We start from the raw sequence: 24,951 nt of genomic DNA on the forward strand, positions 1-24,951 counted from the left end.
ATGCAGCATTTCAGCTCTTAATGGTGGATTAAGATGTAAAAAAACACCCGATTGGTCCGCTGGCTGTAGGGATTGGTGTTATCACCTGGCGTTGTCACTAGGCAGAACAGGACAGAAGCCCTGGAGACAAGCTTCATATAGCACCTGGAACAGGCCCAAACACTAGGCACTAGATGGGTGGTACAATAACTACATTTACATAAGACTTTAAAAAGTATGTATGATCACGATAGTCATAAGTAAGTGTAAATGCACAAGACTGTGCATTGTCAGGGAATAACTACACCTCCAGCAGTGTGAGATGGCACATGGCCCGAAGGAGTTCACCCTGGAGGAGTTTAGATGGAGTGCTAGATAGTCTACGAACACAATGTCCTGGTCGATCCATGTTCCACGGCTATATTCAAGGTCTAATTAGCGGTGATGATGAGCTAGCTATTGAACGCCAGTCCAGCTAAAAGAGCCCTGCTAGAGACTTGAGGGAGTGCTGCACTGCGGTCCCAGGAATGTGTGGCACAGTGTCAGGGAATTCCTGTCTTTTAACGCTGTCACTTTGAAGCGAACGCATTCGCACCTGTAGCCAATGTTTACGCTTACCATAACATGACCGGCTGGACCGGAGGCGGGATGCTGGACAGTTGGCCGGTCAGCAAGAAGAATGACATGTTTGAGACTAGGGACACCTTGTTACAATGACAGCTATTTTAAAAAGGTTCCTTGAAATGTTTTTTTCCCTCTTGAAAAATCTGAGAGAAGGGAGTGCTGTCTCCACACTTTTAGAAAAACCACAACTAGATGCTGCAGATGTGTTTTGATAGATTTATTAAAATGTACAAACAAGAGAAACAGGTGTTCTAGATAGAGCATTATTTATGGAAACGTCTTCTGGACTACTTCTGCTTTTTACATTTTATTTGTGTCAAGATTTCAGACTTGATGCATGAAAAAAGGAAGTATAAATTCACACACTACATTGGGATGTTTGTGAATGAGTGTGTAGAAAGAGGATATGCTGTCCTGTAAAGGAAACAGTTTGGAGGTCTGTCCTGTATCCCATCTCTCCCAGCTGTTTCTTTCCTATCCGTCATAGCTAGGCTATATCACAGTATCACTTTCATTTCCCCTGGATCACGAACCAACACTGCTATCTTCTTGGCTTGGACTGTATCTAGCCCTGGCCTCCCTTTCCTCTCCTTTTAGTTGTTGTGTTTTACTACGTGTAAATTATAGCATATCTGCTGCTATTAGCATCATCCAGAGCAATCCACCCATAAGCCTTTTCGGATGTCGTCTTGGATGGAGATGCAGTGGATTGGCTTGATAGCCTGGTTTCTAATTCATGAGGGTATTAACAGGTGGCCTCGCAATAGCAGGGTCCAGTTCACTGTATGTTGTGGACCAGGGCTGCATTTAGCAGGGCTCAACATTGTGAAACATTCAGAAATGTATTTTGCAGAATAGACATGCCTCTGTGAGATGCGGAATCAGGAATCACGTCAGCTCTAATCAGGACATTTCTATCTGACGGGTTTCCACAACGTTTGGCTCCTGAACGAGGCCCAGATGACACGAGGGGAATTTGAAGAACATGAATAAAACACAAGCTTCACACTGAGTAGGATTTAGATCGCCCAATAACAGACATATTGTGACACATTCACTACATTTATCTAGCTACTTACATCAAAAACAGCCAAAAAGGATGTAATCAAATCCATGCCAATAAAATGTACAGAACATGACGATGGAAGTATTGCCGTTTTTTTCAAAAAGACAAATTAATTGACAATATAGCTTGAGGGGGAATGTGAAAAATCTGCATAAAGATTTGAAACTGATCTCCCCAAAAATGTATCTTGGAAACAGAGATGTTAACAATTTTAAGTTCATACATGACCTCATATTTCATATGACTTCATAAGAGTTTATGTAAATAAATAAGTCAGCTTTCTAGAATGCCCTTCAAGCCAATCAGAAATCAGTATTCAACAATGCCATGGTATAAATCCTAAGTAAATCAGAATAACAACATGAACACATTCTGACACTGCTACTCTTCCCTAAAGACATAATTCCTATCTATACTATATACACACACACAAGAGACATGGACCCTGTGACGCAGGGCATATGTTTAGAATTTAAATGAATGAATCAAAATTAGGCGTATTAACTTCAAAGGCTACGATAACAGAAATACAGTATAATAAAAGTAACAGAATATAAACATAGCATTTGTAAAATTTAACTTAGCATTTCCATTCCTGAGATATAAAAGACAACAATAGTTAAATTGTTTATAGACAGAGAAAACATCAACTTAATCAACTAGCCTATATAATATGAATTGAAAGAAATACTTTGTTTTCAGGCGTTTCCGATGAATTGACCTTTTACTTCACGTTTTTTCTTCAGTCTAAAGAACACAAAGAAAACAATGTGGAATTCAGCATGAAGTCAGTGGGTCACATACGATTCAAATGATTCATTTTGTTGTGCAGAACAGTTATTCATCTGAAAAGCACTAAGCTTCAACCTTTGCTAATCCTGCTTTGTAATCGATGGAGCGTCACGATGGGGAGATCCAACTGAGCCACCTTTCAGGGCTTTTTAACTTTCTCCTCAGTTTTCTCCATCTATATTTCTACCTGGCTGAATTTTCCTGGATAGTTGTGGCCTTAGTCATTCTGTGACACCACTATCCTGGCTCTCGTCAACTGTAACCCCCTGCCGTGCCTTCTGCTTTGACCATGTTTACGTGGCCTTTGACCTTTGACACCTGTGCTGAAACATCTGTTTGCGGGACAGGATTCCGGACATGGGAAGAAAAAAATAACCTCTATTGAATTGATTTATGATGACCCTTTTATGGAGTCTTCAACCGGTGTATGCCCCCTAGGTGTGAAGACCGTGGAGTTGAGGTGGTACAACTCCTTAAAAAGCCATTGATGACTTAGACTAGATTAACTTTTAGATTGACAAATAGCTGAGTGTACAGATTTCATACATAAAACTCCTACATACCCAAATAAGATTTGAAGGTAGCTCACAGGTGTTCATTGGATATGGATGGTGTGCAGTCTATAGCACATGACCAAATCAATGAAAACCGACCATGCTGTAGGAGTGTCTCATCCTCACAGCTCTTATATCCTGCCGTTGCACTTTCAAATGTGATCCCCCGGTAATCTCAAATGCATGCAATAAAAAGGAGACCAGGTAACAGAGAACAGCTTTATGTGATTAATAAGAGGCTGATTGCATATTGCAGAGCTTATGTGATTACTAAGGGTCTGATTGCATATTGCAGGACAGGTGAGCTCTCGCACAGCTCTGTAAAGTGGCTGGGCTAAACTGAGCTAAAGTTGAGCCATATAGGAACAGATAGGGATCTGTGTGGAGAGAACCCCCAGTTAGGCAGTTACTATAGTGAAGGAGAAACCTAGTCACTGAAAGGCTTGACATTCCACTGGGGATTTAGTGACTCTGGGGGAAATGCTACTAAGGCTGACCTGAGTCCAGCGAGAGACTACCACCTCCTCAATCTGGTCTCTGAACTAGAGCTCAAATGCTGGCTTACAAAAGTAGTGATTACAATTGATTAGATTGCTCACATTGTCGTAAGGCCTATGAGTCATGTCTTTGAACTGCAGCGGAGGTAAGATTCCACCTATCATTTTGTTAAGGGATAGTAATAGACCAAAACCTCAACCGGTTTTCAGTCTCATTACCTACAACCTGCATAAACCTGTTTACTACCTTAAACTTTACCCCCCTCTAAAAACAACAGGTGGAAACTAAGTGAAATCCGAAATCCTTTCTGTCCTAAACTGACCTGTTTTATCATTGCTTTATGACATCACAGAGGGAAAGTTTCAAACATTACAATTTATCACTGCTCTTTCCCTCTCCCCTGGGCTTTTACAGCGTGCAGTAAAGCAGATCTGGCCTTTTGGAAACGTCCACTCGTCATCACAACGGTCTCCTCTAAACTACCTGTTCCACGCAGTCAATATTCCTACACTGCATGGTAGAATACAATAGAACTGTAATTGTCCATTTCGTCAGAAGACGTTTCCATAAAGATGTTTTTGGAAACACTTTGAATGAAAGAGCAATGCATGTGTCTAAGCTAATTACCTACCTATTAGTATGGGCATGTAAAAACAGCAAAACCTGTTTGATCTGACAGATTAACAACTGAAAGGTTAAGTGCTGAAAGGTTTAATAGCTAATTTGTAAGTCGCTCTGGATAAGAGCGTCTGCTAAATGACTTAAATGTAATGTAATGTATGTAATCGTAATATCTTTTAGGTCAAAGCAATGCAGCGATTCACTACATATTTAGTATGCAGTTGTTAATATCAATGGGAAAGCTTGCTGAGGAAGAACACGACCGCAAGTTCATTTAAAGGTACAGTGTTTCTTCTAATAGGTTTATGTGCAATATAAACATAGTGCATTACATTAACAACAACAAAAGCCAAATTCATCATAGTCATGAATATGCACAGCCCTGCGTCAACTTTCATTACTATTTCTCAACTAGTAACATTTCACTATCAAACATTCTCCAATTTTAAAACCATAAACACACATCAAAATGTAGCAATAATGGCCGCAGTGTAACATACCTAAAGCGTTCATTTAAAGTAAACTGTTCTTACACCTGGAGAGTGGGGAGAAAGGTCCCCCAACTGCGATGACAAACACACTGAAAGACACAGGCATATTAAGCCGTGGTGTGACTCGTCAGTTTGGGCCTGAGGAAGGAATGTTGGAGGTTGGAGCTGATGCTTGAGGCGATACCAGCAGGTGAATGTCCATCTTTCACCAAGTCTCTGATCACAGTAGGCCCAGAGGCCTGGAGAGTAGGTTCGACCCAGGAGGAGTGGACAGGAATGCTAAAACAACCAATTTTGTTGGATGGGGACACCGGCAGAAAATACAACAAGCAGAGGATGGTGACAGGTCTATCCCTTACATACTATTGAAGTCACAGATAGTATTGCATTATGGGGATGGACATTAAGCTGTGATGGCTGCTGCTCCTTCCAAACAGTGTGCCTCCAGGACAAAATCTGACCACATGGGGACTGTCAATGAGATCAGAACGATGACTGGTTTGGTACTATGACGTCAGTCCATCCAGAGATAGTAAGATAGTTGGAAATACCATATTCTCTCTTGACTGATGTAGAGATTTGGTTATGGCTCATGAGAATAGAAATACCATGTCAGGAACTAAGACTAAATCCATCCACAGTACTTATTGCTTTGTACATAGAAAGGTGACAGTATTTGTGAATGAGTGTGGAGAAGACATCACCAGAGCCCAGTTATCTATCTGGATTTCGCCTATCGGATAGGATTAACTGCATAGAAATAGAATGAATAGAACAGAGTAATTATTGACTTGAATTGGGAACACCCGTTCTATTAATTTAAATCGTATCCGATTGCCAAAATCCGGGTAGATAACTTTTCAAAAACTGAGCCCAGGGGCTCTAGAGGAGCTGAAAGGATCGGCCACTTCCCTAATCCGGCATTTGGCAGGCGGACTCAATTCCCCGGAGATTATCTGGATAATCCTGCCCCAGGGGAATTCTGTTCAGTAAACAAAGCCTAACATTAGTTCTGCAGACTACTAGAGACGTTCGACTAACTGCACCTCCCAACTCAACCACAAATGATTTTCTGAACTCTTAGTAGGTACTCAAAGCACTGACTGTTTGTAAAACAACTGGAAGTGACAGATGGTGTTGGTCAGAGGAACTGTAAGGGTTTTGTTCAATGACTGGATTATTGTCCTTCATTGTTCGTCTAGGATACCGGATTTCAACTACAGAGTATAGGTACAGATGTAGGATCTTAATTTGATCACCCTGTTGCAGGAGAACTTTCCTGCAATGCAGGACATTTAAAACTTGTGGACTATTTGAGGTTCAAAAAGGCTAAGTAATTCCACAATGAAATTTCAGACTTGATTTTCCCTTACGAAATATGTAATTACCCCTACAAAAATGTAGATGAATTATAATCCACATTTCCTGTTGCAAACTGTCTCAAATTAATTTCCTACCTTTGCAATAGACTGCCCTTTGGCCTGGTCTCCTTTGTAAAGCTCAATGGAACATCCAGATGCAATAATAGAATAGAATAGAGTAGTAGCCTCTATCTCTAGGAATAGTGTCTGGGCAAGGTGGGCATCACATCATAGCATGCTACCAGATCACACACACAATGCGATGAAGATAGGTGCTATTCGGGAAAAACCTGTGTCGAACAATGGGACACTATTTAGAGAGCTATGGAACCTGGGTGACCTCGGACAAGCTATGCTACCAAGGTGTAAATACCATTTCCATGTAGCATATCAAACTTATAGCCATATCATTTTATTGCCATTGCCATTCTATCGTCTGCTTTCCTTTGTTGACAGACCGGTATTATTATTATTATTATTATTTAGCTCCTAAAGCGAAGTCAATAATGGTGTGTGTCTCACAGCACTTGGCAACCAGCGGTCTGCTAGCATGGTGGGAATACAAGAGAGAGAAGGGAAAATGTGACAGCTCCGGTGGAACTCTTGGGAAGAGTCTAAAATATAAACACTCAAAAAAGGTCAGAGATCACCGTTCTCTGACATCCATCAATAATGGGTTAGGTAGAGGGTATGGGGAACAGTGAAATTGTAAAAGTGAGCGTGTGTGTGTGTGTGTGTGTGTGTGTGTGTGTGTGTGTGTGTGTGTGTGTGTGTGTGTGTGTGTGTGTGTGTGTGTGTGTGTGTGTGTGTGTGTGTGTGTGTGTGTGTGTGTGTGTGTGTGTGTGTGTGTGTGTGTGTGTGTGGCATCTGTATGTTTATAGGTGCAATATGCAGAAATCGCTCTGCCATTTCCTGGTTGCTAAAATTCTAATAGTTTGCCTAATTTTAGTTTATGTGACCAAACAGGAAATGTATAGTGTAGAGAAACAATGTACCATCTAAACCACTGTGAAATATCTTATGAAAATACCCAAAAAGATGTTGCTGTTTGAAGCTGGTGTATGAAACAGAAAGTAAAATTCGCAACTACGAAAGGTAAGAACGGGAGTATAGAAATAATGCACCTAGAACATATCTACCACTTTTTAGAGTTGAGAATGACACATTTCTATGTGAATTTTGTTGGGTCCCCCAAACAGTTACATATTGCAGCTTTAAGTGTGTGCAGGTCTAGATGTTCCTTGAGGACAATTCCCTCTAGCTCAACCTCTGCATGGGCATGTCTCAGTGACCACTAAAGAATGTGGGTGTGTCTCCTAGGACACAGGGAGGACATCACTCTCCTCCTTGTGGTCAGCGTATACCCTTTAATTAGGTTCTGCAGACCTCTGACCTTTTCACTTAGCTCCCACCGCAAAGGGTCACTGAAGGTTAAGGAACCCAAGCAGGAAGTTGGACCGACCCCACCTAGCGGTTTTGTGATGTGGAGACAAGTTCAGGAAGTGAACACGTGAGATGTGTGTGGTATTATACAAACTAGATCTGACTGATCTCTGGACCAGATAGCAGTGGTAAACGCACTGCCGATATGACTAATGGGTTGGGGCATGGTTTCAGGTCACATAAAGGAGAGACACTTCCTTTCATAAAGAGAGGCACAGTATAGTGTGTAAAAATATCACGGACCAGGGCTAGCAATAGATACTCAAATCAATGTCTCAATTATACTCCCTTGTATTCTATAGAAAGCTAATGAACAAGGCTAATCAGCTTACTACGCAACAAGAGTTTGATAGCAACGGAAGGCTATATTTTAGGCGACTATATGAGTGTGGTGTAAGTACATGATAAAACAGCTAAGCTATAATTCAAACACAGCGAGAGAGAGAGAGAGAGAGAGAGAGAGAGAGAGAGAGAGAGAGAGAGAGAGAGACAGTGGTTGGAGAAGGAGGTTGGAGTTATAGGTTATAGATAGCTCTCAAGCATCTGTTTGACTTAACCCCATTTGTCAAGGTTAACATTGGTGGAGATCCATAATAGTCAATGAGCCAAACGGTATCTAAACTAGCTAAGGGTTTATCTGAATTTTGTCTTTGATTGACTTGTATACTTAGGGTTGTTACAGCAAACAACTGCCACTAAATCAACTGGCTGAACTAGCAAATGTCTTTTTCACTCAGTTATTGTATTTTTCACAAGATGAATTTGACACCCAGGATGCTCTGACCTCTGCCACAGAAAAGGATAGTGTTTCAATAGCGAGCAGCTAGCTAGCTACATTAGCTACATTCCACCCACACCAGAAGCTGTGTACGGTACTGTGAGGCAGGGCTGCATCCTAACGTTTAAATATAGTAATGGTTAAATATACTAATGGTTTCACTGAGTGTTGGTAAAAAAAAACATTTAAAAAAGATTTAAAATAAATTTAAAAAACAGGAAAAGGGCAAAGGGCTACGACCAGGTCATGACAGATGCAAAGCTAACAGGAAGCCTTGGGTTAGCCAAATGTTTATAATAGATTAATTAGCACCTGTAAGTGGCCCCCTGGTAAATTTACCCTCTTGCATTCTAAACACATTTAGATCGTCCGAAACATGCCTGACCACTAAAGCCAAAGGAAACGACAGCTGGGTTGCAGTTGTAGGAAGTGTTTCTGTTTTTCAGCCGACCAACCAAAAGTGAATATACTCCCACGTGGAATATTTATTTATTTATTTAACCTTTATTAAACTAGGCAAGTCAGTTAAGAACAAAATCTTATTTACAATGATGGCCCACCAGAAGGCAAAAGTCCTCCTGTGGGGACAAGGGCTGGGATAAAAAATATTTTAAAAATATAGGACAAAACACACATCACGACAAGAGAGAAAACACAGCCCTACATAAAGAGAAACCTAAGACAACAACACAGCATGGTAGCAACTCAACATGGAAGCAGCACAAAACATGGTACAAACATTAGTGGCACAGACAACAGCACAAAGGCTAAGAAGGTAGAGACAACAATACATCACACAAAGCAGCCACAACTGTCAGTAAGAGTGTCAAAGATTGAATAAACAGTGCATTCGAAAAGCATTCAGACCCCTTAACTTGTTCCACATTTGTTACGTTACAGCCTTATCCTAAAATGGATTGCATTTTTTCCCCTCATCAATCTACACACAATACCCCATAAAGCGAAAACAGGTTTTAGAAATGTATTAGGAAAATAATTTATTTACATAAGTATTCAGACCCTTTTCTATGAGACTCAAAACTTTGCTCAGGTGCATCCTGTTTCCATTGATTATCCTTGAGATATTTCTACAACTTCATTTGAGTCTACCTATAGTAAACTCAATTGATAGGACATGATTTGGACACCTGTCTATATAAGGTCCCACTAGCTGACAGTGCACGTCAGAGCAAAAGCCATGAGGTAGAAGGAATTGTCCGTAGAGCTCTGAGACAGGATTGTGTCGAGGCAGAGATCTGGGGAAAGGTACCACCAAGACTCTTCCTAGAGCTGGCCACCTGGCCAAACAGAGCAACCGGGGGAGAAGGGCCTTGTTTAGGGAGGTGGCCAATAACCCTATGGTAACTCTGAACTCCAGAGTTCCTCTATGGAGATGGGAGTAACTTCCAGATGGGCAACCATCTCTGCAGCACTTCCCCAATCAGGCCTTTATGGTAGAGTGGCCAGAAGGAAGCTACTCCTCTGTAAAAGGCACATACATGACAGCCCACTTGGAGTTTGCCAAAAGGCACCTAAAGGACTCTCAGACCATGAGAAACAAGATTCGATGAAGATTTGATGAAACCAAGATTGACCTCTTTGGCCTGAATGCCAAGCGTCACGTCTAGAAGAAACCTGGCACCATCCCTACGGTGAAGCATGGTGGTGGCAGCATCATGCTGTAGAGATGTTTATCAGCAGCATGACTGTGAGACTAGTCAGGATCGAGGGAAAGATGAACGAAGCAAATAACAGAGAGATCCTTCATGAAAACCTGCACCAGAGCACTCCGGACCGCAGACTGGGGCGAAGGTTCACCGTCCAACAAGACAACAACCCTTGGCACACTGCCAAGACAACGCAAGAATGGCTTCAGGACATGTCTCTGAAGATCGTTGAGTGGCCCAGCCAAAGCCCAAACTTCAAACGGATCAAACATCTCTGGAGAGACTGAAAATAGCTGTGCAGCAATGCTCCCCATTCAACCTGACAGAGCTTGAGAGGATCTGCAGAGAAGAATGGGAGAAACTCCCCAAATACAGATGTGCGACGCTTGTTGCGTCATACCCAAGAAGACATGAGGCTGTAATCGCTGCCAAAGATGCTTCAACAAAGTACAGAGTAAAGGGTCTGCATACTTATGTAAAATATGATATTTCAGTTATTTGAATTTTTTTGCAAACATTTCTTAAAACCTATTTTAGCTTTGTCATTATGGGATATTGTGTGTAGATTGATGGTGAGACATTGCTCGTGTTTCTTGGCCCAAGCAAATCTCTTCTTCTTCTTGGTGTCCTTTAGAAGTGGTTTCTTTGCAAAAATTCGACCACGAAGGCCTGACTCAAGGAGCCTCCTCTCAACAGTTGATGTTGAGATGTGTCTTTTACTTGAACTCTGTGGAGCATTTATTTGGGCTGCAATTTCTGAGGCTGGTAACTAATGAACTTATCCTCTGCAGCAGAGGTTCTCTGGATCTTCTTTTCCTGTGGCGGTCCTCATGAGAGCCAGTTTCATCATAGCGCTTGATGGTTTTTGTGACTGAAATGTTCTGGGTTGACTGACCTTCATGTCTTAAAGTAATGGACTGTCGTTTCTCTTTGCTTATTTGAGCGGTTCTTGCCATAATATGGACTTGTGTTTTTTAACCAAATAGGTCTACATCTGTATACCACCCCATACCTTGTCACAACACAACTGATTGGCTCAAACGCATTAAGAAGAAATTCCACAAATTAACAAGGCACACCTGTTAATTGAAATGCATTCCAGGTGACTACCTCATGAAGCTGGTTGAGAGAATGCCAAGAGTGTGCAAAGCTGTCATCAAGGCAAAGGGTGGCTACTTTGAAGAATCTCAAATGTAAAATACATTTGGATTTGTTTAACACTTTTTTGATTACTACATGATTCCATATGTATTATTTAATAGTTTTGATGTCTTCACTATTATTCTACAATGTATAAAATAGTAAAAATAAAGAAAAATCCTTGAATGAGTAGGTGTGTCTGGTCCTGTATATGTCAATAGATCCACTGCTAGACCTATCCCGCTACAATCCGTCCTGGATCAGCACTACAAATAGAGGCAAACAAACAAGGTGTGAGGATTTACAGAGAAATCAACCATCTGTGATGGTTGCAGCACAGCAACATCAAACAGTGGAGGCTGCTGAGGGGAGGACGGCTCAAAAATAATGGCTGTAATGGAGACAATGGTATGGTATCAAACACGTGGTTTCCATGTGGTTTATACCATTCCAATGACTCCATTCCAGCCATTACTATGAGCCTCCAGTGACTTCAATGTAGGAGGGGACCCAGGCCAGTTTGTGTGTGTGTGTGTGTGTGTGTGTGTGTGTGTGTGTGTGTGTGTGTGTGTGTGTGTGTGTGTGTGTGTGTGTGTGTGTGTGTGTGTGTGTGTACGTGTGTGTACGTGTGTGTACGTGTGTGTATGTGTATGTGTATGTGTGTGTGTGAGAGAGAGAGAGAGAGAGAGAGAGAGAGAGAGAGAGAGTGTTTGCGGAACCCAGCCAGAATAGGGCGTGTCTGAAGGCCTTTAACTCTTTATCTGAGCATCAAAAGGAACCTTTACTCTGCATCTCTCAACACACTGGCTGAGTAGAAACCCGGAGACAGGGAGGCAATTCAAGACCTTCTGTGTAGCGCTGGTTTAAATAAGTAGGGCACAAGGGATTAAAGAAGGGGTTTACGAAATGTTGAGGGTAATGGCTTTACAAAATGAGATGTGGGGTGTCATTTGACAGTGTTGTGTGATAAACAATGACTATGAAGATGCTCATTACGTGGTCTTTCAGTCAGTAATGGAATTTAGGGATTACAAGTTGACATCAGGTCAGGAACTCATGTCAAACCAGATGCATGCTTTTCATGATCTAAGAAATGTGTTTTGAACAACAGTGGCTAACAGTAACATCCAGAGGCTGTATATAACAGTATCACATTAAAAAAACTAGACGCCAGAGACGCCATTAAGTACCATCAACACGTTAAGTACCATCAACACTGAAACCTGACTCCCTGCTCTCCACCTTCAAACATCGGTCTTAGGCAGCAGTCAGCCACCAACACAAACGTGTGTTTTAATCTGATTCAAACCCAATAAGTGTTTCATCTCATGGCTATATACTGTATTAACTAGGTAATTGTCAGAGTAGAGGACTACTTGTGCTATGTGAGCCACACAATACGACCTAATATTAATCTAATATAACATTATAGATATCAGTCTGTAGATACATGCAGCTGTTGTCATATTACACAACCTGAGCTGGTCTATTGTTGAATGATTCTCAGTGTGGAGCCCTGCACAATGTCTAACTCAGTTGGTGAGCCAGGGCAGAGAGTACACTGCTTATGTAATGGTTTGGGGAATCAAGCTTGTCTGATGAGTAACTGCCTGAGGCCTGAAGACTTGTGTTAGCTCCCCAAACGAATGCTTAGGCTTTTAGCTTAGTGGGCTAACATTGTTGTGTTGCGCAGGACACAAGAGGCAGATTTGGGATCAGCTGACACCAGCTGTTTCTGTCCTGTGTGTGTGTGTGTGTGTGTGTGTGTGTGTGTGTGTGTGTGTGTGTGTGTGTGTGTGTGTGTGTGTGTGTGTGTGTGTGTGTGTGTGTGTGTGTGTAAGGGGCCTTTCCAGCCTGCCTTGCCACTAGTCCCTCCCTGTGATAAAACATCAAGCCAGTCAGGTGACATGACAGAGCCCTGTCATCTCCATCACCACATCAAAACCCACACATGCAGGAAACACCACCCAGCAGCACCCAGCCACTGTTATTACTGAGCCCATGCCCCCTCTCACACTGCCATAGAGCCATTGGGACGTCCAAAACGGTGGTCTCAAACCCCAAAATGGAGGTCTGGTTTCTTTTTTATTTCTGGGGACAGCATTGCCACTACATAAACTAGAAAAATATTTATTTTGGAGACGATGAATGACAAATATATCTAAGCAAAGTTAGTAGATCTGTTCATAAACACATGAGATATAATCTGACCCTTGACCTCTGAGTCTCTACACAGCCTTGCCCTGTCTTTGAACCTGTGTGTCCAATCACATCGAACGAAATCCCCTCTCGAACAATAAAATAGCCCACACTAATTACTAGCTAGGCTTGTCTACATTTTCTCGTCTCTCTCTCTGGACCGACGGTCTATTCCAGTCAAATTTATGATAACCCCTGTGAGCTGACGGCATGAAAGCAAACCCGATTGGAAAATAACACAGCCGGCCTAACCAGCTAATTATGCTGTTTCATGAGCTGTCAGGTCATGTCTATTATCTCCCCTGGATGGGGGAGACAAGAGACCTTTCAAGTGCAGGCTTTCCAGCTTACTCATCACTACCTAAAACAAGTGGAAGGAAGAAAGGACTGGTTGTTTCTTGCTTTTCTCTTTCTTTCCTTTTTATGTCTCCTTTAAGGTCGATTCAGTCTGTTTTCTTTGCATGTAAAGCACAAAATAGACAACTTTTGTTATTGTTTATGAGCAAGGCCCAGCTTGCCTTCCAAGAAGGGCATTTTCTCCTCATGCTAAATGTGAAATCCACAACTGAAGCAGCTGTATCATCCATTGTCTTTTCCACTGTATTGAGAATATAGAGTTAATAATAACTACAATTCAACAGTGAGAATAATAGGCTGCACTCTTAGAAAAAAAGGTGCTATCTAGAACCTAAAAGGGTTCTTCGGCTGTCCCCATATAGGACAGGGGTGTCAAACTCATTCCATGGAGGGCCTAGTGTCTGCTGGTTTTTCCTTTCAATTAAGACCTAGACAACCAGGTTGACATTAATTCATCAATTCAGTACAAAGGAGGAGCGAAAATCCTCGGCCCTCCGTGGAATGAGTTTGACACGTGCCATAGGAGAACCCTTTGAAGAACCCTTTCGTGTTCCATGTAGAATGTTTCCACAAAGGGTTTTTACATAGAACTCAAAAGGGTTCTCCTATGGGGACAGCCAAATAACACATTTGGAACCCTTTATCCTATGAGTGTAACTACCAAGCCTATCAGTGGGCATACTTGCTTTCCATTGCCGTAATATAAATAATGCCACTGTAGTTGCCGTGATCCAATACCAGTCCCCCAGTGTGAAACTCTAAACCATATCAATAACCTGCTGCTAGAAGGTATCCCTGGTAGACTCAGCTCTCACTGTTTGTGTAAGTCAAACGAAAGTTCTGGAAGGCAATGGTATAGGAGCAATTATGAACCAGAATCTCCAGGAACTAAAATGTTAAACGGTGTGTATATGTGATAATATACGACTGTGACATAGGAAACTAGCATAAAACATGTTATTTTAACAGCTGTATTTTGCTACATTACACACGTAGGATTATTAACGTCGTCATATATTATCTATGGTTAGTTATTCTCCATCTACATGGTCAACTCTGTCTCCAACGATTCTGTTAAATACATATGTAAATAAATCACATGAAATGGATCCTAGGACAGTGAGGTGCATGGGGCCTTGTGTACTGTAAAATACTCTGAACCAAGGTAGTAATTTCTTCAGAGAGTGGCTCTGTCTGGACCAATTATCCAATCCTCTAATGAACTAATTATGGCAGTCTGAAGGCAATGATTGTAATTATATACACAGCCACAGCATAGCCACCTTACTTGAAGCGAGCAAGACTTTCTCTCACGTTTTCCCCTACCTTAAAGACGGAGATTGGAGACATGTCAGTCATCTTTAAGAATGACTATGGTTACACTGTGCATATTAGTGTTCATGCATAGTGTACACATGCATACCTGCATACCTCATTCTAAATCTCCTGCTCAAACCATCCTGGAGGGGGGAGAGCGAGAGAAAGAAAAAAGAAAGAAAGAGGGAGGGAGGGAGAAAAAGGGGGAACCCTGACTATTCTTCCCACCGGGATGGAGCAACGGGGGGGGGGCTGCCTTACAAATCTCCATACTTCTTATCCAGCCTTTCCTAAATACCCAAAAAGGACAGGTTTGTCAGTGGTGCTCGGCAGTAGCCTTCTCTTCTAATTGCACTCTCCTACATGACCTAATTCATTCTGCTGTAAATGTAGTTTTATGAGACCAAATTCATTCTGCTGTAAATGTAGTTTTATGAGACCTAATTCATTCTGCTGTAAATGTAGTTATGAGACCTAATTTATTCTGCTGTAAATGTAGTTATGAGACCTAATTCATTCTGCTGTAAATGTAGTTTTATGAGACCTAATTCATTCTGCTGTAAATGTAGTTTTATGAGACCTAATTCATTCTGCTGTAAATGTAGTTTTATGAGACCTAATTCATTCTGCTGTAAATGTAGTTATGAGACCTAATTCATTCTGCTGTAAATGTAGTTATGAGACCTAATTCATTCTGCTGTAAATGTAGTTTTATGAGACCTAATTCATCCGGCTGTAAATGTAGTTTTATGAGACCTAATTCATTCTGCTGTAAATGTAGTTATGAGACCTAATTCATTCTGCTGTAAATGTAGTTTTATGAGACCTCTAGACATCTTTCTAAATTATGTGATTCTACTATATTATATGAGGAAATGTCAATACTACACGTCATCTTAAGGGTCACCCAAAAAAGCAGGCCAAGCAAAACGACTGACTGAGCGATAGAGAAAGAGGGGAGGAAGAGAGAGGTGAGAAAAAGTGAAGGACTGACAACCCCTGATGGACGTGAGATAACAGGGATTTCTGGGGGTCTGCGTTTTTGTGAAATGGGACGCAACCTGTGACTGTTAACACGTTGCGTCTCGGCGGCGGGTTTAAGATCTGGGCCTGTCATCGGTCGTTAAGAGTGGGATGGATTCCTCAGGTCTTCAGGGTCCAGGCCCTGGGCTGCAGCACTGAAGTGGCGGCAGGCTTCAGAGAGATGAGAGACACAGGTGCAGGGGGCTGTAGTTATAACTTCCTGTCTGACTGACTGACTGACTGACTGGCTAACTGACTGTCTGAGACGACCCAAGCTGCTGGAGTCTGTCTGACAAATCTAGCTGGAGTGCCTGATCGAAATGAGATAAGAGGCAGAGTTATGAGCAGAACAACTGTATGAGAGAGTATGAGTGGAAATCGGAAATGCATTGTTTAGCGGCAAGTGGGCAAGGAGATCTTGAAGAGGGTTGGGAGCTGTTTGGTAGATTGTGAAAGATATTTGATGTGCAAGTTGTGGTCATTTCCTTCTAACTGTATGACTTGGTCTTGTAGAGGCTAAGTTAAATAAGTTATAAAATACGCCTTCATGTGTCCCTCTCACTCAACCTGGAGCCTATATAAATCCTCCCTACACAAGAAATTCAACTTTGATATATGCTGCAATATCTTATGACCGTCAATGGAGAGTTCAGTCCAGATGCATCAACAACCACAAACATCCCTTCAAGGAATATATATATATATATCAATGTGGATTAGCCTCGTCAAGAAGACTTAGGAAGATGGGAACCCATAATCTAATGCAGACTGATAGATAACCAGTGGTACCGGTAGATTGGTGGTTATGACGTCCTATTTATACTGCAATGTTAATTCAGGGAGACCGGTTCAGTAACATATCTGGCACTTCCAGCAGAAGTCGTTTGCGGCCTGCTGACCTGGCTGGTGGGGGGGGGGCTGATCCGTTTACTAACACCTGAGCTGGGGAAGTAGTTCAGCAGCTGCAGGGGGGAGGTTGGGGGTCCGATGGGGGCTTACCGTGGTTGTGAAGGGGCTGCAGATAAAGGAGGATCTCTTTTAGGCCGGGTTGTCCAGAGGAACCTCAGAGAAGCTGCTGGTCATGGTCCGTCCTGAGAAAGTGCGTGAGAGAGAGAGAGAAAGTGTGAGAGAGAGAAAAAGTGTGTGTGAGACTAACAAAATAATGAGGAGACAGGGCATAGATGAAGTGATGCCCGTGGGGAGTTTTAACCCTCGATCTATGGCTACATTTCACCTGCTAATGGTTACTGAAGGATTGAGTAATGGCAGCAGACCTACAGTCAGGATCCCTGCCAAAGTAGAACATTCAATACTGATGCGATGGTAGAACATGTGTTCTGAATCATATACTGTAGAACCATCTGACAGTAGTGGGACTAAACAATTGAATCCTACAGCCATCCTTACGAGTGACCCTACAGCCACGGTTTACAAATGTTCCGTGCATTTTTGGACCGCTGAATGGCTGAAAGGACAACTGGCGTTCTCTCTCTTGGTTTGAGCTCTGCGACATGTCTTAGTAAAGGGGAAGGGTCAAACACACACATCTGCTGCTGTTAACCACTGCCTTTCACTTGCCGTGGCTTGACCATATAGTGATGCTTTCCATCGGTTTTGACCAGACATTCAAAACGGACTCAGGCACCACCGCTATTAGAGCCAAACTGAATGTTGCTTTAGAAAACGACAGCTTGAACTAACTGTCGTGTTGAGTTGTTGGTTCAGTCTTCACCACCCAATTATAGAAGAATCCTTCACACTGAGATATGGACATAGTCTGGGAGTTGTGGTGCTATCACCATGCTGTGTTAATTACATTCTCCCCAGGAGAGGAATGTTCAAGGCATAGTAGAACACTTCTGTTCAACATTGTATCCCTGAGTCAATTACAGAGAAAGAGGAAGTGGATAAACCAATCTGTCTCGTTGTGTTTTCAAATGACGCAAAGAAGCGAAAAGAGAGATGTGATTTGTTTTTGGACACTTTTTTTCAACGGCGAGGAACAATATTCAATTAACGGCATCAATAGACATAGATACCACGTCGTTAGAAGAAGATGTATACAAATGTTCAACGGAAATGTGTCTTCTTTACCCCAAGCCGTCAGAAAGACACACATACACACAGTGGTTGTAGCAGATATTGAACTATACCAACCTCTTGGAGTTGTTGAAGCGATCCTGGCGGTGATGCTGGTGTTGTTGTTGTTGCTCTCGTTGGCCTCCACTGACTCCACTGAGGTCTTATTGGAGACAGTGTTCTCGTCATCAGTCTCCCCCACTGGGGCCTCAGGGGCCACATCTCCAGGGGCCCCATCATCAGGTTTGTCCACAGGGCTGGCAGGCGGTGGGTAGTCAGAGATTTTCTCACTATCTGCTGCAAAGTGAGTACCAAGTTTAATCATGTCAGTGTCTTAACATATTATAGTCAAATTATACACACAATATCTCTGAAGAGCTTGCCACAGCACATTTCAACACACCCATTAATGCATATACCTGTATTTAACACATGTTCACCCAAATTCCGGCTAAGAAAGGCATATTTACCTTGCACTGCAAGACGGTGCTTTGTCATTACCCCTAAGCATTACTATAATGATAGCATTTCCTATCTGAGTCTCCTGGCCGGCAGTGTTTCTCTTTCTGTTCCTACAAGAATGTTTCTGCTCACTTTGACTGTTGGGGGATTTTTCCTCTACTGAACCAGCTGATCCAGGCCCAGGCCTCTGGTTGGTCGCCTAATGAGGTCCTGATCACTGACTAGGCCTTGCTGGGAGAGCAGCAAGACAGTTGGTTAAGAGCTGTGGGAAAGTATGGCCGCCTCGTCATTATCTTACCCAAGGTGATGGGGGGGGACTGAGGGGGATGGTGGAGACAAGGTTGCTACGAGGCTGGGGGGGGGGGGTAACACCACTGCTGTTCTGGACATATCTGCAGCATTATTCAGATCTGTAAACCGCTATTTGTTAAGCACCATTGCTACCTCTTGTGAGGACAGACGCTTGGAGACCAGAAGCAAGTACAGGAAGTGAATATTTAATAGATAACAGACATTAAACAAAACACGGACAGCGTCTGGACAAGGGAAACAAAACACTATTGCTGACACAGGGATCAAACGGCGGCTATGGAACCCTGACCTGTTCACCGGACGTTCTACCTGTCCCAGACCTGTTGTTTTCAACTCTTTAGCGACAGCAAGATACTCTGAATGATCGGCTATGAAAAGCCAACTGACATTTACTCCTGAGGTGCTGACCTGTTGCACCCTCTACAACCACTGTGATTATTATTATTTGACCCTGCTGGTCATCGATGAACATTTGAACATTTTGGCCATGTTCTGTTATAATCTCCACCCGGCACAGCCAGAAGAGGACTGGTCACCCCTCATGGTCTGGTTCCTCTCTAGGTTTCTTCCTAGGTTCTGGCCTTTCTAGGGAGTTTTTCCTAACCACCGTGCTTCTACACCTGCATTGCTTGCTGTTTGGGGTTTTAGGCTGGGTTTCTGTACAGCACTTTGTGACATCAGCTGATGTAAGAAGGGCTTTATAAATACATTTGATTGAAATTTGATTGAATAGATAGATATAGAGGAGGCAATCAATAAATTGATGGAGTCCAGGTGAGTCCAATGAAGCGCTGATGTCCGTAACTATGGTGACAGGTGTGCGTAATGATGGGTAGCTTGGCACCCTCGAGCGCCAGAGAGGGGGAGGGGGAGCGGGCGTGACACCTCTGGCTACTGTGTGTGTACATGTTTTCCTACTTTATCAGGACCACAATGTCCTTTTCATGTCCTGAATTTGTTAAAATCCTATTTTTGGCTTAAGGGTTAGGTTTCGGGATTGGGGTTAAGGTTAGGTTTAGGAAAATAGGATTTTGAACGGGAATACATTTTTAACCCCCAAAATGTCCTGAAAAGGAACTCAGTGGCTGGTTGCTAAAATGAATCCCCGTCAATAGGTTAGTTTCTTCCAGGCCCCCGACTCACTCAAAACCAACACGCTAATTTACTGTCCAAGGGAATGTGGGAATGGAGAGTGAGATCTAGCCTTGATGAGAGCTAAATCAGTCTCTGGGTCCAGACTCCATAATTGAGAAAATAAAGTGTCAAGGTCGGTCGCCGGAGCAGTTGGTAGAGATTAAGGTCGTTTCAAGTCATCCCTCACAGCTGGAGCCAAAGCTAGGAATGAGAGAGTGACAGGCAAAGATACAAGTTGAGAGTGGCGGACTAATTAGAGGCCAAGGCATTGCTTTGCATGCTCGCAAGGATTAATGATAATGTTAGGGGTTTTCATAGTTTGTAAAATATGGTTACAAATATATACAGTACCAGTCAAAGGTTTGGACACACCTACTCAATCAAGTATTTTTCTTTATTTTTTTACTATTTTCTACATTGTAGAATAATAGTGGAGACATTGAAACTATGAAATAACACATATGGAATCATGTAGTATCCCCAAAAAATTGTTATATGTATTTTGATTTGTTTATTATTTATATATTTGAGATTCTTCAAAGTAGCCCTTTGCCTTGATGACAGCTTTGCACACTCTTGGCATTCTCTCAACCAGCTTCATGGGGTAGTCACCTGGAATGCATTTCAATTAACAGGTGTACCTTCTTAAAAGTTTATTTGTGGAATTTCTTTCCTTCTTAATGCATTTGAGCCAATCAGTTGTGTTGTGACAAGGTAAGGGTGGTATACAGAAAATAGCCCTATTTGGTTAAAGACCAAATCCATGTTATGACAAGAACAGCTCAAACAAGCAAAGAGAAACGACAGTCCATCATTACTTTAAGACATTAAGGTCAGTCAATGCGGAAAATGTCAAGAAGTTTGAACGTTTCTTCAAGTGCAGTCGCAAAAACCATCAAGCGCTACGATGAAACGGGTTCTCATGAGGACCGCCACAGGAAAGGAAGACCCAGAGTTACCTCTGCTGTTGAGGGTAAGTTCATTAGAGTTACCAGCCTCAGAAATTTCATCCCAAATAAATGCCTCAGAGTTCAAGTAACAGACACATCTCAAAATCAAGTGTTCAGAGGAGAAAAAAACACTACTAAAAGGACATCAATAAGAAGAAGAGACTTGCATGGGCCAAGAAACACAAGCAATGCGCATTACACCAGTGGAAATCTGTCCTTTGGTCTGATGAATCCACGTGCAATTTTTGGTTCTAACTGCTGTGTCTTTGTGAGACGCAGAGTAGGTGAACGGATGATCTCTACATGTGTAGTTCCCACCATGAAGCATGGAAGAGGAGGTGTGATGGTGTGGGGGTGCTTTGCTGGTGACACTGCCAGTAATTTATGTAGAAGTCATGGCACACTTGACCAACAAGGCTACCACAGCGTTCTGCAGCTATATGCCAATCCCATCTGGTTTGTGCTTAGTGGGACTATCATTTGTTTTTCAACAGGACAATGACCCAACACACCTCCAGGCTGTGTAAGGGCTATTTGACCAAGAAGGAGAATGATGGAGTGCTGCATCAGATGACCTGGCCTCACCCCAATTGAGATGGTTTGGGATGAGTTGGACCGCCAGGTTCAAGGAAAAGCAGCCAACAAGTGCTGAACATATGTGGGAACTCCTTCAAGACTGTTGGAAAAGCATTCCAGGTAAAGCTGGTTGAGAGAATGCCAAGAGTGTGCAAAGCTGTCATCAAGGCAAAGGGTGGCTACTTTGAAGAATCTAAAATATATTTTGATTTGTTTAACACTTGTTTGGTTACTACATGATTCTCTGTGTGTTATTTCATCGTGCTGATGTCTCACTATTATTCAACAATGAAGAAAATAATAAAAAGAAAAGAAAAACCCTTGAATTAGTAGGTGTTCTAAAACCTTTGACCAGTAGAGTGTGTGTGTGTGTGTGTGTGTGTGTGTGTGTGTGTGTGTGTGTGTGTGTGTGTGTGTGTGTGTGTGTGTGTGTGTGTGTGTGTGTGTGTGTGTGTGTGTGTGTGTGTGTGTGTGTGTGTGTGTACTTCCACAAGCAGAGAACTCTTGAAAACGAGAATAGCAAAGTTTCCCCTTTTTCTGAGGTTCAAGAGGTTCTTACAACATCATACCGAATATGTAGTAACACAATCTAACCCTTACATCATGGCACCGAAAAACAATCCTACAAAGTGGAAGTCGACCAAATCGATCAGCTGACGGACATGTAGGACATTTTGGTCAAGCCAAACCATGAAAAGGAACACAAATACATAAAGGACTGACAACAACCAAAACATTTCCAAAGGGCTTTCTCTCCACACCTCTAGTAAAGGAGACGGACTGCAGTGCAAGGATCTTGGCACCCGTAAAGACCACAGAGAGGTTAAGAAATAGAGACCATGTCTAATTGTGTATCTGTGTGTCTTTGTGTTTGAGTGCGTTTGCTGTGTGCGTGTGTAATTAATTCTAAAAGGAGTTCCACTGTTCTTATTACTCTGCTTCATACACATCAGATCCTTTCCATTGCGTCCATCTCAAACCCAGTCCTTGTGACAGTTGTCTATCTTTTTTTAACAGACTGACTTTACAGGCATGGGGCAGCAGTATGCTTTTACAACAGTGGAATTCACACCTCTCCAAATCATGGTTTCATTTGTTTGACTTGTATCTCTTTTAGAAAGAGCACAGACAAAAAGTCAAGTTGAAAGGTTACGGCCGGGAGAACTGCAAAAGAAGCAGACGTCTGTCGCTACTGAGCTGCATCAAAACAGTAGCAACACATGATGCCAGTGCAACGTCTTGAGTTGATGATTTTTTTAAAAGGAGAGGAAAAAATGACTTGAGAGGTAGTTACTTTTAAAAGAGCCAATCAAAACTGACCCATTCCCCAAAGTGTGACCCAGGGCGAAGAGAGAAAGACAGGCTCAGACATGTCCACAACAGTCACAAAGCCTGGGAAGACCTGTGAGAGAAATAAGAATTCAACCACTTTCACCCTAAATGAAAAGTTACGTCAAAAAGAAGGGCTATCACAGATTGAGAATAAATTAAAACAGCTAATGCTGCATGGTGTTCTCTTCTCTTACTATAACGGTTGATGTTTCCATTATTTCACTGTGTGTGTTTTATTACACAGGTGTCTGATGCCTGACATCCAGGATTCTTTAGCAGGGTTCTACAGTGCGACCATTTTTCTCGCATATGTGGCAAAATATTTTGCTGTGCGACCTGGAATTGTTATTTAGGAACACCAGTGCACATATATAAAAAAAAGTATGATTCAAGCTTTAATACTTCTCATTGTGCTCCTAAAACCTGGCACTATTTTGAAATGTCCACTGAGAACAATAGACCACAGTATAAAAGGTCATGTCTTATAACACAAGAACACATTAAAGGTAGCCTATACGATAGAAGTTGTAGTTACACATCCATCAGAGACCAATGAACAACTCGCTCTGTGCTTTGACTCTCCTGTTCATTCTCTAGGCTTTTGTTTCCATCCAGTGGCGGACGTTGGTACGGCACCTCACCACAAAGACGACGTTACACAGAGTAGGTTGGGTGCTGTCATTCAATGGAGCAAGACGGGACAGTCCATTTTCTAGTGTCTCTTGTAATACATTCAACAGATTGAGAGCACTGAAAAGCTAATCATTTGACGTTTTGTAAAAGTCCCAAATGTGTAAACCCTTCCTATCTGGCAGGCAAGCTCAGTCAAATGCTTAACGCTTAACGTTTTGGCAAGAAAACTAATACTGTTTGAACCCAGGTCTGCTGCATAGAGGTCAGTCTCCCCCTTATCTGGAGGTTATCACACTGACATCAGACTGAAGTCACACACAGACATACACGTGTCCTACAGTCTATTCTCGCATGTCAACCTCTATGAGTCATGCGGCTCTGGTTATTCAAAGTATAATCTGACAGCAGACAGAGTTAGCCTGGGGCGTGAGAAAACGTTTTACAAATCAAACGTGTTGTGGATGGTGACCATGGTGTCACAAAGGACTGGGCAATGAGAGCTGACCCACTAGGCAGTTCAACGTCTAGTTTTGATTTACATTACATTTGGTTGAGTTGTTAATTAACGTGAATTCAAGGTGACAAAAAAATGGCACAATCTCATTGGGATTTAGGTTCAAAAGTAAGGAGAAAAAACGATGAAAATCCCTGACGTTGAAGACTTCTTTCAAATCCAATCAGTTTTCCAAGTTGATTCAACCAGTTTTTGCCCAGTGGGGAAGTTCTTATCTATCTAAACAATGCATAGTCATGACCGAAATGATTGGCACTGTTATGTTCTGTTAATTACTGATGTCCCCTTTAAGGATGGAGCACCCTTGGTCATGCACAGTGTTGTTCTATGTTGTTCTGGTACTAACTCGTTTGAGTAAATGTGAAGCTCCAGTTCAATTGCTTGTATTCAGAGTCTTTCTTATTATATAAATAAGTACTAAGTGTTAAGCCACTACAGGCACCCTTGATAAAGATGAGAAAAAATACTGTATAAATAACACAAATACTGAGATATATTGTATGCTCAACATTTTGGGGGAAATGATATTATATTAATACAATTGCTCACAGAAAAAATATTTAGTTTACCAAGAAAAAAAAGAAAAAAAGATGGGTATCAAAATGATTGAAAGTCCAGAGATGGGATGGCTACCACAAATGTTTCATTTTGTGGCCAATTAACCATTTCTTTGTGGATTTTGATGTGTTCTTGGGGTCATTTTCTTGCTGGAAGATCCACTTGTGGCCAAGTTTTAGCCTCCTGGCAGAAGCAACCAGGTTTTTGGATGTACTGTATCTTTGGGCTCCTGAGTGGCGCAGCGGTCTAAGACACTGCATCTCAGTGCTAGAGGCGTCACTACAGACACCCTGGTTCGAATCCAGGCTGTATCACAAACAGTCGTGATTGGGAGTCTCATAGGGCGGACAGGGTAGGCCGTCATTGTAAATAAGAATTTATTCTTAACTGACTTGCCTAGTTAAATAAAGGCAATATAAAAATACAAAATTAATTTTAAAAACTTGGTAAAGTTCATGATGCCGTTGACCTTAGTTAGCAAGGGCCCAGGA

At 42.1% G+C, this 24,951-nt stretch overlaps 1 protein-coding gene across 1 annotated transcript in view; it reads right to left on the reverse strand.

Moving 5' to 3' along the window:
* Positions 1 to 805: 805 nt before the first annotated feature.
* Positions 806 to 24,951, reverse strand: part of LOC135507565 (mucin-5AC-like) — a 28,651-nt gene continuing 4,505 nt past the window's right edge. Inside the window, exons 8-10 of the mRNA XM_064927083.1 lie at positions 18,068 to 18,286; positions 16,910 to 17,001; positions 806 to 2,416 (exon numbers count right to left, since the gene is read on the reverse strand). Coding sequence (XP_064783155.1) covers positions 16,949 to 17,001; positions 18,068 to 18,286 — 272 coding nt within the window. The 3' untranslated portion in view covers positions 806 to 2,416; positions 16,910 to 16,948. The remainder of the gene's footprint in view (positions 2,417 to 16,909; positions 17,002 to 18,067; positions 18,287 to 24,951) is intronic.

This window comes from Oncorhynchus masou, chromosome 21 (assembly GCF_036934945.1).
Source record: "Oncorhynchus masou masou isolate Uvic2021 chromosome 21, UVic_Omas_1.1, whole genome shotgun sequence".
NCBI lineage: Eukaryota > Metazoa > Chordata > Actinopteri > Salmoniformes > Salmonidae > Oncorhynchus > Oncorhynchus masou.